Source organism: Caloenas nicobarica, chromosome 16 (assembly GCF_036013445.1).
Source record: "Caloenas nicobarica isolate bCalNic1 chromosome 16, bCalNic1.hap1, whole genome shotgun sequence".
NCBI lineage: Eukaryota > Metazoa > Chordata > Aves > Columbiformes > Columbidae > Caloenas > Caloenas nicobarica.
Window position 1 is genome coordinate 4898682 of NC_088260.1, and position 12735 is coordinate 4911416.

The 12735-nt window shown below is 42.5% G+C and overlaps 1 protein-coding gene across 1 annotated transcript in view; it reads left to right on the forward strand.

Annotated features, from left to right (window-relative positions):
* The window catches only part of MLXIP (MLX interacting protein), a 44661-nt gene that overhangs the window by 19710 nt on the left and 12216 nt on the right, over positions 1 to 12735 (forward strand). The window contains exons 2-12 of the mRNA XM_065646150.1: positions 762 to 868; positions 1218 to 1303; positions 2598 to 2687; positions 2968 to 3009; positions 4278 to 4449; positions 5408 to 5497; positions 6347 to 6438; positions 6591 to 7257; positions 10554 to 10675; positions 11396 to 11582; positions 12361 to 12485. Of these exons, the coding sequence (XP_065502222.1) occupies positions 762 to 868; positions 1218 to 1303; positions 2598 to 2687; positions 2968 to 3009; positions 4278 to 4449; positions 5408 to 5497; positions 6347 to 6438; positions 6591 to 7257; positions 10554 to 10675; positions 11396 to 11582; positions 12361 to 12485 (1780 nt within the window). The remainder of the gene's footprint in view (positions 1 to 761; positions 869 to 1217; positions 1304 to 2597; positions 2688 to 2967; positions 3010 to 4277; positions 4450 to 5407; positions 5498 to 6346; positions 6439 to 6590; positions 7258 to 10553; positions 10676 to 11395; positions 11583 to 12360; positions 12486 to 12735) is intronic.

Genomic DNA, 12735 nt, shown 5'->3' on the forward strand with positions numbered 1-12735 from the left:
GTACTCGGCGATCTTTTCTGAGAGGGCGAAGTGTTTGGAGGTGACGTTCCTTGTGATGTTTCCAGATGAACCCGTTGCCTTTGCATGTGATGTACTGATGGCAGTTTGTATTGCTGGTCCACTTCTGTTGTAGCAAGGATGCACAAATGGCATAAAGAGACATAAACTAGGCAGATATATGGCTAAAACTACAAAAAATGAGAGGGAGAACCTCTCACACAATAGCTATACTTTAATTTGTGGCTTGAAATTTGCTATATTATTAATATTTCCTACTTCCTCTGCTCTGTCAGTAGTATGGATTAATGATTCATAAAGGTGTGTTTTAAGGGCTGGGTAGTTTGTGTTTTTACAGTATTCACGGGTGTCCCTGTTGCTTCCTCCTTTCTCCTTCCATTTCCCACCTCCCAGGATTGTTCACACATAAGCCATTTTTCTTTCCAGTCTCCCCTTTTCCTTTTCTTCCAACAGACTATTTCTAGTCTGTTGGTGATCCTATGTGCCTGGCTGCATTTACCAGCGTTGTAGAATTGGTGGGTAATGTTTTTTCTTGGACATTTGGTTCTTCCTTTCCAGTGCTACCAGCTTGGAAGATCAAATGGAACGGTAGAAATGAAGTTGTGTTGACTTAATTTAGGTCCTCTGGCTTGTTGTACTTTTTTCTGTTGACAATTTGGTAGTTTTAGGGGGATGCTTTGTCTTGGAAGGAGTGTCAAGAGAAAAACTGAAATCAGAACGGTTTGCTGTCTGTTTCGTTTCAGTGGAAAGCTGGTTTCACCAAAATGGAAAAATTTTAAAGGCTTGAAACTTCAGTGGAGAGATAAAATCCGTCTCAATAATGCCATCTGGAGGGCATGGTACATGCAGTGTAAGTATCACGCTGGGTTGTGCCACTTGCTATAAAATATTTTCCAAGAGGTATATATGTAAGAAACAAGAACAACTGAAATTACTGTTTAATGAAAAGCTCAAAAATCTGCTGAAGGCCCAAATGTCTCGGAAGCTGTTATGGCAGCGCCTTTGAATCCGTGTGTTCTTAGGGATGTCCACACAGAGTGTACCGAGCAGTCTAAGCACAGCCTGAGATCCCCCTGTTTCCTTTTGGTTATCTGGATGGAACTCTGGCTAGGGTTTTTTTCACATCTTACCATTGAAGTGACAGAGGTCTCTGCAGAGCCTGCATGTGCCGAGCACTTAGATTTTCATTCCTTTTTCAGACCTGGAGAAGCGCAAGAATCCAGTGTGCCATTTTGTGACTCCACTGGACGGCTCTGTTGATGTAGAGGAGCATCGTCGGCCGGAGGTATGTAAAACCTGAGGAACACACTAATGAGCTCTGGAGTTTATAGCAAGATTTTTAGTCTGCTGGATATGAGAGCAGCATAGCAATTATTTGCTCTGTCGTCTTTATTTAGAAGGAACCATTAGTATAAAGGAGATGTCTGTTGAACCCATTTTTATAAGTTTATCATATTGAAATAATCAGAGTGCAACCAGAAGGACATTTATTATCTGTGTAACTTATGCCTGTATTCTAGTTTACTGAAACATATGTCATAGAAGTGCAATTTGAATAGTTAAGATTTTGACAGCCACCACTCTCTTCTGGCTGGAGATTGCTGAAGTCAGTGGGAAATCAGTGACGACTGTTTCCAGGATTGAATCTAAGTGACGCTGTGAGAGTTTTGTTTATTTAATTGATGAGATGTGATTTCTAGACAACAAGCAATTTCTTTCTCTGTCAAGGTAACTTCACAAAAAGAGTGAATATGAGTTTGCATACTTTCATTTCTGTGCTTTTGTAAACGTAAATGAAAACTAACATCTGCCCTCTGGCTTCTTGCAGAAAACCAGTGAGGCCCTTGATGTGGCAATATGTGGCTCTCTCTATACTGCATAACTCTAGAATAATTTATAACTCAAAGGCGTTCCAGATGAGTTTGTGGAACTGTCTCAGGTTTTTGAAAGAACAATGTTGATGTTTGTGTTGAAAGATGACCCTCGAACACAAGAAAGTTGTGTTAAGGCTCTCATTAGTCTGCTGTCCCCAACTTATACACTGCTATCTGTGATACATTAAAGACCCACATTGTTCCGATGCTTTTGTTGCTGTTAATATGTGGCCTGCAAGGTCATGCTTCTCCCTGAGCTGGACATCAAGATTCTCTTGCTTTGCGTCATTCTTAACGGCTTTCGTGTACGTGTGTGCATGTTCATGTGAAACTCTCTTTGCCTGTTTTCTGCAGAACAGGGTATTATATGCTTCATATGTTATATTTTAGTAAATTCTTTTTTAAGTTTTTTATTTTTTTCCATTTCTTATCTATTGGTTATGGTTGAGCTGATGTGGGAGATGCCGACAGTGCAGTCAGACATCATCTCTTGTTTATTGTGGGAAAGATGAAGCTAGTACTGTCAGATTTGCTATTTGTAATAGCTGGACTCTGGGACAGTGTGGGCTGCTGATACATGAGCTCAAACAGAATTAGCATGCTTTCTTTTGCATTTTTTATGCCTGAATATTTGCTTGGAAATTTATTGAACATTCAGCCATTACGTGATTCCCTGTAATTCATGGTATGTGTTTGTGTTCTCAGGCCATTGCAACAGAAGGGAAATACTGGAAACGAAGAATTGAAATAGTCATCAGGGAATACCACAAGTGGAGAACATACTTCAAGAAAAGGGTCTGTTGGTTTACACAGTGAAAGTCACTTACTTGAACTTGATCAGTATGTTGTTGCTTTCTGAGTTGTGCTGTCACTTTTGCTAGCCTGCACGTACACTTAAAGCAGACAGTAAGCTAATAGAGGCATACTCATCTGTTTAGTCCTACTTAACTGAAAATTATTGTGCAGGGACTAACTGTGCATGATTGGATCTTAAAAGTTTTGCAAAATCTGGTCTTCTGCTGGCACATACAGGACCTATTCTGACTTTAACATCTGTTTCATTCTCCTTTTGCAGTTACAGAAACATAAAGATGAAGATCTTTCAAGTTTGGTCAGGGTAGGTAATACCACCGATAACTGGCAGTATTTATGCTTGTACGAGCTGCAATAAGTAACAAAGCTGTAACGTGCAGTAGCTTGCATTGATTAAAATCTAAAGACAAGCATCTTGCTTAAGCCTTAATTACGATTAGACACCTTAATGTTTCTGTGCCTTAGAGAGCAGTGGAAGATTTGTAGTTTAAATTGGATGGAGGGAGAGGTTGAATGTAAATTGCTGTGACAGAAGAAATGAGAGTCAGTGTTGGGTGCGCAGAAAGATCGATCTCTTTGAGAGCTGGCACATTATTTCACTTGTTACTGAGTCGTAACTGCCACTAGTGCTGTGCTTATGTAACTGGATCTGTGACAATGTGTGTGCTACATGTTGCAGATCTTCCTGCTGCCCACAACATGGACAAATAATGTGCCAGCATTGAAAAAAAGGCCAAACTCTTTAAAGCCCCCTAAAGCCATCAAAAAACCTACTTTGGCCATATAAAGTGATGATTAAAAGCACTGTTCTGATTTGTTTGTTTGTTTTTTCCTTTTTGGCACTAAGGATAAGTCTGGATCTGTTCCAGTTTCACAAAACTCTGGACTGTTTTGGCCATGAGCACCAATGCACAGTCATGGTGTTGTCGGTGTAGTTACAGCTGTGTGTTGGCTCAGCTGTAAGAACCTGACTGTGTGTGCTTTTAGTCTGCAGAAATGCAAGGCAGTTCAATTTAGATTAGCCTGTAGTGTAGGACGGGTGAACCAAGTCACATTGTGTTGCATTTTTCACGAGCTGAAAGTGCCCACAAGAGTATCAACATACCTTGTGCAAAGTCAGATTATAATGACACTTAACTACATTCAGATACACTTCAAGATAGTTGTTTGCTTTGAGTTTTTGATGTGCATGTTATTTTAAAATCTTTATTTAAACCAAGAAATTATTAAACTGTAGGTGCAAAAATACACGTATAATCAATGAAACTAGAAAGTGTGGTTGAAATTATTTTGACATATGTCCTTCTAGTCAACATCTGGAGTTTTTTGGCAAAAACCTTTCCCAGAGTGTGGTACTATCGTACCAAAGTTTTCTGTTGTTGCTAAGATCAGTGAGCTGAAGGTGTTGGTGTATTAGAAGTACCACTGATCTCTTCCATTCCTTTCACACGGCTCCTAAAGGAGAGTTTCTTTCTCTAAAAAAGTGAAAAATGAGGACTGTGTTTATACATCTGCACCTGACTGCTTTAGTGTTATCTAGGCAGCCTGACTTTTCTTCCTTTCCTTTGGCAGGATGATGATGTGGTTCTCTGGCAAAAAAGAAGGTATGGCAGAGAAACCCCTGTCCCTATGGAGGAAGGCAGCCTCTTGGATGCAGATATGCTTATGTCCGAGTTCACTGACACGCTGTTCTCCACACTGTCTTCACATCAGCTGGTTTCCTGGCCAAATTCCAGGGACATAGGTATTTGTTGGCTGTCAGCTGGGTTGATTTTGCAGTGGGAACCTCTAGGAGAAGTCTGTTTTTTTGCTTTGCTGCCTTTCTATTCTTGCCTAAGGAATTTATCCAACTTTGCTGCTACAGATAAAAAATAGGTCAGAGAATCAAGCTATCTAATGCTTTATAAGTTATGGAGCCCCAGTTATTTGTCTAAATTTAATTTCTGTCTTAGCTGCTTACGTGCTGCTCCTGGCACTGCCCTCTAATGTTGCTCTGAATAAATCTGTAATGAGCAGTATTTACCTATATCAGTGGTGAAGGCATTGTTATTTATCTCAAAGCACATATGTGTAGTTTTAAGGGAATGCCCATGTATTTTTCTTTGGTTATGTCCCTTAGAAAAAGGGCAAGTCACAGCTCCTGTAAAAACAATCCCACAGGCTACACAGTTCTGTCGAATGCTCTATAACAGGACAGATGTCCACTATGCATCATCCTTGCTGCACGGTTGTCTAAGTTGTCTGAGCAACTCCAGAGCAACTGTAGTTTACATGAAATGTACCTGACGCAAAATGAAGTGGATGATGGTTTATTTTAAAATACTGCACTATGAGCTGTGGTGGTTCAGGTTGTGCTTCCCAGCAAGTTTATGTATCATGCAGCTGGGCAGGGCAGGAGGTTTGGGAGCAGAAGGTGTCCAAGCTTGGCAATCCCCAGTTGTTAATTAGAGCCTTCAGGTTTCACCTCTTCCATTTTACTGGTTGAAAGTTTCATTCTCCAATAGTTTTGTTTTCAGCACTGTGCTGTCGTAGTGAAGAAAATCAGATGCTCAGTTCATTTCAACAGCAGTTTTTCTGTAAACATCCTGGCCCAGCCTGGCTGTGGAGTGTGTGTTGGTGTTCTAGCCAAATGATGGATTCCTACTGCTGTTACTGTGCAAGTGATGTGAAAGCTAATCTGATCTGTCTTTTGAACTTTCCAGGACACTTAGGAAATGCTGACATGATCCAACCAGGGCTTATTCCTCTCCAGCCAAATTTTGATTTTATGGACACTTTTGAGCCTTTTCAAGGTAAGAATCATATAGTCAATTTATTTAAAATTGCAGTGATTTATGAACTAGTTTTAAACAGAAGATTAAATGTTGCAGATATCTACTCTCTTCAGAAGGCAGGAGATTTGAGTGAAGGGTGAAAACACTTGATATATGTTTTCATTGTTCATTATTTCAAACAGATGCATATGTGGGGAGACTCTCTTATTACTGTGACCCCATTCCTTTACTTACCTGGATTTGAGAGTCACTTTAGGATCATTTATTCCAAGGTTTGAATCTGGTTGTTAATTTACCTTTCAAAAGAATAGCATTTAGACCTTAAGTCATTGAGTATTTAAAGACAGAGCATCAGATGTGGACAGGAGAACTCACAGAATCACAAAGGGTGATTCTTAGTGGTGAAGTGATTTAACACTTTGCCTTGGAACATTTTCTCTTACTCTCAAGAATTACATATGACACGAAACTACTACTGAGAACTTCGATGTTTATGGATCTTCATGCAAGTCAAAAGTCACATCTCTTTGTTGGGCCTGCATGCAGTCTGCATCAGAAAACCGAATTTTGTGGGACTGCACTGAGAATCAGCTCTTGGCTGTCTGTGTGCAGGTAAACCTTAAACAGCAGACTGATTTTTGTATTGTCCTCAGCTGGCATGAAAGTTGAAGAAGTCTGCCCTGAAGAGATCAGTTCCTCAGAAAACAACAATTCATCGCTCAGTCAGCAGCAGTTGTATGAAGCAAAAATCTCGTGGTTTCATTATTTGCAAAATAATATTAATATTCCTGTGAATTTTAGCATCTAACAATGCTGTACCTTGAGTATGAAAAGCAGATAATTAATAGGTGTCTTTTCATATTTCAGATTTGTTCACACCCAGTCGTTCCAATAGTTATTTCCCTTCTGTGTCTGCTGTCAGCTCAGGTACAACAGACAGCAGCAGCCATTCTTCCCAGGTAAGAGAGGTTCTCACTGTTTAAAACAGCCTGATCTCAGACATGTGCATGCTATGAATATTCTCAGACATGAGCCACGTTCCTTCTCAGAAGGCGTTCAGGTGAGTTTCAGGGGTCCTGTCTCAATCTATAATATTTTTCTTTTCTGCCAGTCTCCTGTCCTGCCGTCGGGTTCGTTGCCCAGCACGCTTCCAGCAGGCACCCTCGGTGATGGACTGATTGCTTCCTCAGTACCTGCGCCTGTCATTCCTGATGTTGGCACCGACCAGTGTTCCAGCATTAGGAGTGGGGAATCTTTCATCCAGCCACCAGACTTCACTCCTGACTCCTCATCTCTCAGCGGGCCACAAACTTTTATGCCGGTGTTTCAGGCACCCTTGCCACTGCTTCAACCTGCAACGCAACAGCACCCGGCCCCGTTGCCTGCAGTGCCTCTGAATTCCAACTTAAGCTCTTCACCAGCTGCATTCGCTGCACCAGAAGCCCAGAAGTCTGGCCTCTGTGAATCTACAGTTATCACCCACACAGCTTCTGCGACGTTGACCCACAATGCCCCTGCCACCACCTTCAGCCAGAGCCAGAACTACGTCCTGGCAACGCAGCACCCGGGTGCAGGAGTGCCTTGTAACCTGGCTTTCCAGACTGCTGTCCTGCAGGGCCAGCCCCGGCCCCAGCTGCAGTCCCAGCTGACATTTGCACTCCCCAAAGCTGTTCCTCTGGCCAGCGCTGGGACAAGGCCCAAACAGTCACAAAAAAGAGTGCCTGCTCCGAAGCCTGAAACAGTGTCCTTATTGGTAAAGAATGCCTTCATCACCCCAGGTGAGAAGCGCTAGCGGGGTGATGCTTTGCTTTTATTGAGTGGGTCTAGCAGGAGGGAGAGACCTTCTTTCTTTTCTTGGTTTACATAAGTAAAAGTATAACTTCTTGATGGTGTCCAAGGGACTTCTGAATCTGTGACTACACTGTTCAACTGGATGCTGTTGACTGCTGCCAGGACAGGAAGCAGTTTGGTTGTGAATGTGAAAAGCCAACCTGCCAAAGCGGGGAGTATCTCCTCATAAAATTTGTGCTGGGCTGTGTAGATGCATCAGCCCATGGGATGAGTAGAGCTCTGTGCTGCTACCCCACAGAAACCTTGGGTTGGATTTTCAATGCTGTTTTGATTAACTGTCCCTCAGAGCGTTCAGCCACAGCAGAGGTGGTGAGGAGGTGGTGTGGGGTGGAGAATGGCACAGCTGTCACTGTCATTGACTCATCCGGTTGCTCTGGACAAGTCACTACACCTCCCTGTGGATCATCATGCTCTGTAATAGCAGGGTACTTGTGTATGTCCTTTGGTAACACTTTGGCTGTATTCTGAGGTTCATCTTGATGTGCCTGAAGCTCTTTGAGACTGAGTCCTGTGTTGGCCAGGGAGCAGCTGTTGAAGTGGACCACAGCGTTGGTGCAGATGGAAGCAGGGCAGTGTGCTTGTCATCCACCACCAGTGCTCCCTGGAAGGACCAGGGGGATGAGAATCAGCCCTTCCAGTGGGGAAGGACTAAGAACAGGAAGGGCAGCTGGAGATCTTTGTCTCCAGCAATCTACAGACTCTTGAGATGCTGCCAGGAGCACGTGATTTTCAGTTCAGAGTATGAGGGCCTAACCAATCTGCTGGGACCTCGATGTCGGGTATGATTTGGAGCCATTTAAGAATAGCAAGTGTGAGTAGAGAGAGTTTTGCTTGTGGTGGTTCCTGTGGGAAAGCTCAAGACTAGACGGGACAGGCAGTACACTTTTTTTAGGATTGTCGCACGCTGTTTTTAGACTTGTGCTGGCTGGGGGCCAAGTGACTTAAGCCACCTGAAATGTGCAACAATAATCCAAGAAAAACCCTGCCTGGAGGAGGATTGTTAAACGGGCTTTACTAAGAAGTAGGTGTGTCTGCCAGGGCTGGGCATTGTGGTTACCCACCAAAAAAAAAAATAATCGCTGTTCAGGAGTAGAACAGACCCAAGGATCTAATTCTGATATGTCACTGGGAACAAGATGACCCACGATTAATAGCACAGGGTGTTAGCGACAGTGTTTTTGTCTACAGTACATTATAAAGGAAGAGTCCATGTACCTTCAGCGGTTGAGACATGCATTTCTCACCTAGTAAAGCATTGTAGGCATCTCTCATTTTCAGAAAGTTTTTGCTCCTAGCTTTCTTAGTGCCTCCTGGGTTGTTCCTCACCCCATGTATCACTTTCCCAATCCTTCCTCAGTTACTTCTGAACCATCACAACAAATATCTTTGCTTCTCTTTTAGATTTAAAGTTGTTGCTGTTTTTAATTCCTGGCAGTGGCGTGTGTTCAGGGATCACAGTGCTCCTAAACCACTGGGACACCAAGCTCAGAGGTCAAATCCAATAGAATAAATAAATAGAATAGAATAAATGTCAGTACCTGTAACTAAGGCATTTATGCTCGTCACTTGTGTTGAGGACAAATAAATTATCTCGTGACTAAAACAAATTATATTATAACCTGTGTTAGAAAGGAATGTGTAATGTTTACTGCCCTGTGATATAAGGACTCAAAAATCTGCACAGATTGTCTCATCAGGTGCAACACTTCACATGGGAAAGAACTCTGTAATCACCACTTCAGGATAAATGTTCTGATTTTGAGAGAAGTCTGCAAAAGATGCATGTGTAGGATACAAGCATGAAAAAATCTAAAGGAGCATCTAAATATGTGCTGATTGTTACAGTTACCCAAATGTGGAAGTCAGAAATACCCAATTTGTGCAGCAACATTAATGCACTGGTAAGAGCAGGCTCTTGAGCTCAGTAAAGAGATCTTAAGTCCAGCTTGACGTTAGTGAACGGTGGAAGGGTTGTGATTCCAGCTTTGGATGTGAGAATGCTCAGACAGAATGAAGTCCCTTTGTCAGACGACAGCGCTCTCTGCCAGGCAGACCCACACAAGGGCTGACCCAAGAGCTGTGCAATCCACAGGCCTTTCTACTAAAGGCTATACAGAAATCTTTGGTTGGTTCAAAACACAGTTGTTGTTGGTCACAGCAGGCAGGAGGGCATTAGATATCCCATTCTGCTGTGTCCTTCAGTATCCTGATGCTAAACCGCAAAGGGGTGGGTTGGCAGTGACTGAACTACTCTGGCACTTTTTGTACATCAAGACTTTATTAGCATAAAGGAGAGCTGGAGCCAATGCAGCCTGAAATGAAACTGAGTAAGTTTGGTGTAGTATTCTCAAAGAGCAGACAGAAACTGTGTCTCTGTGGGATTCTTCCTTCAGTAACAATATAGGGTGGTTAGTCATGTTCTTGGCAAAGCCTGGGCAAGAACAGTGTCAGCGTTAATGCCCTGTAAATAACCGTACATCTGTGTTGGTTAAATTGAGACCTTAACAGATATATTTTAGACTAGAATACTGTAGTGGTGAAAAAAAAAAAAAACTTGAGAGCAAGGATCCTGATTCCTGTCATGAGGGCGAGCCTCCTGTACAGACTTTTTTGGTAACTTTCTCTGCAGAGACAATTGCTGCTATTCACAATTATCTCTAACTGTCTAACAATGCAGAACTCCTGGTTCTTTAGCCTATTTTCTGGAATTTTGGTACTGATTCCCAATCACATTTGGTTGTCTTGTGCTTGTGTGTCCTGTAAAGCAGCTGTAAAACCAGATAGTGAGTGAAGTGTTGAGGAAGAGAATTTAAAATATATACAAGGGAGCATGAAGCACTGAACAGGCATCCTTGAGTTGGTTTCTGTCATGACCTTTTCTTGGTCAGCAGAGCAAGCCTGAGATCCAAGAAGTATGGATGTGAGAGGGGAGGTGAAGATGATCCTCCTCTCTGATTTACTAGGTACCTCTGTAAATTCACCTTGAAACAGTGACAATGATGCTAGAAACCTCAGAAATACCTGACATGTTGGAGTCCTTTGGACAGGATTCATGGGGTTGAGATTATCAGAAAACTGATGGCACTTTGTATTGCAATGAAATAGTATCAAATAGGTTCCCATTAATCCATTCCCCTGTTCAATGACAAGTTATTTCATATAAAATAATCTCCTTTTTTTTTTTTTGTCTCATTAACAATTCTAACTTAATTGTGTTCTTCAGCTGCCTTTCAGGGACAGTCCAGAGCTGTGATTGTAACTCCAGCACCTTTAAAAAGAGAGGGGATTTTGACGCCAGCCACGTCTCAGTCTAATGTTGCAATTGCACCACCTGGAATTGTCAGAGTAAGGAGAAGAAAAAAATATATTTGTTTTTTTAGGCCTGTTATTTGCAAGTAGTTAGAGCCATCATGTACTCAGGAGGGTAACTAGTCCACTAAATCTCACCTGTTACCCAGCACATGCATTTGTGCATTCAGCATTATGTTTGCTTATTTTTAATTTAGCTACTTTGTGGGCCTGAAGGCACTATCTAGTCTTCATGGACTCTGCCTCACACAACAGTAAGATTGCAAAGAGGTGTGTGTGTACAGTACGATGAATGGGGATGGTCTGTGCTTTTTATGAATCTCGCAGAGGCCAGAAGGAACCCAGGATGCTTACCTTTCCATGCGCCTGTTGGAAAGCATGCCTTGAGTATGTGAGCGGGTTTCCCAATGTGATGTGTGCAGGAAGATGGAAATAGATTTTAGCATATTATGCTGTTGATGTGTTGTAATACTGCTTTAAGTTATGAAAGGATACTGGTCTCCTGCCAGAAGCCTAACTTCAGTGCCTGCCAGTTCCTTATATATTAGCCTTTATTTCATGTCATCAGATTGTTAATCATGTATTAATTTGCTACTTTTAGTGAAAGGTGAGGTAACAAATCTCTCTCTCTCTTCCTTTCTCTCTCCTCCCTTTTCCCCTTTCTCTTATCCTCTCTCTCCCTCTGCCCCATTCCTCCCTTCCTGCTCTTCTTCTTTCTCTCTGTTTTTCTCTGTGCTATTTCTATGCTGTTCCCAGGCTCCCAGGGTGACGGAGTTCCGTAGTAACATTCTGGTTGGTCCAGCACAGCGAGCACCAAGTAGTCAACAAACCCAGTCCACAGTCTCACATCTCTTCTCTCCTAGTGTAGTCCAGGATGTGCTGGTGAAAGGAGAGCAAATCTCTTCCCACAGTAGCAGTTCACAAGTTCCCTCACCTACACCTAGTAAGTTAGAAAGCTCCAAACCTTCTGTCCCCTGCACATGTGTGTTTCCATTGGTTAGGCAGGGTGTAAATGGGCCTTGAGAATCCCTGGATAATTTTTGAAGGAAAAGCTTTTTAGACCCTTCTACCCTGCAGTTTCAGTTGCATCCAGTTGTTTGCAATTTTTGTCTTAAACTACTGTGCAGTGTTCCCGCAAACTGCGATTTTGTGCTCCTTTCTGAAAGGATGTACTGTTCATAGTCACCAAGAAATTAAACCCGTTTGAGAGGCATCTGCCTAGAAAGTGCTGAATAGGTTTGTTCAGTATCATAAGTATAATTTTGATTGGAGAATCTCAGACACAATCGTTGTAAACAGTAGGTAAGTGCAACGACTCCTTTTGCATGCGTGTTGATAGAGCAGTATCTGGGCTGGTTTTAGAGACATGTACTGGGTTTGCTGGTAAACGGCTTGTGTTACCATCCTATCCCAGGCCATTAGAGCCTCAAATGGGGGAGTACAGCAGAACGATGGAATTGCAGCCTATGAGTTCAATGTGCCTTTGCTGAAATGTGTATGTGAAAAGAGTATTGCATATCACTGTTTGGGATGTATGAGCCTTGTGCCATGAAATACTAAACTTTCTCAGCAATCTCAACATTTGCTACCATGTGGTTGCCGCATCAATAATTTGGTTGCCGACTGCATTTCAGTTCAATTCTGAATAGAAACTTCTCAGTGGTTACATTTGCTACAGAAAGTTGGTTGTTAATGTGACTTTTCTTTCTTCCTTTATGAAGGCCGAGACTGTCAGAATTCAGGCCAAGCTTCCCCCTGCACCTCTGAGCAGAGCCCCAGTCCACAGTCTCCCCAGAACAGCTGCTCAGGAAAACTTGCCACTGACCCCAGTATGACTGCTTTTAAGGTGTGTGTCCTTTGAGATGCTTTTCTTCTTTAGCTTTGTAGCTACTTTTCTGCCCTGGTGTCTGAGCATGGACTAGAGACTAAGTCGTGCTTCAGGAATAGTGGAGTATTTGTGCTTTAGGCTTAGCTTGCACTGCATCTCTGCTGCTCTGTTCAGCTTAAAATGTCAGACTTTAATCATCTGTTCTGCTCCTCAGCGCTGTGTCACCATAGGGGTCAGGCTTAACTGTACCTCTCCAGGTCCTCATGGT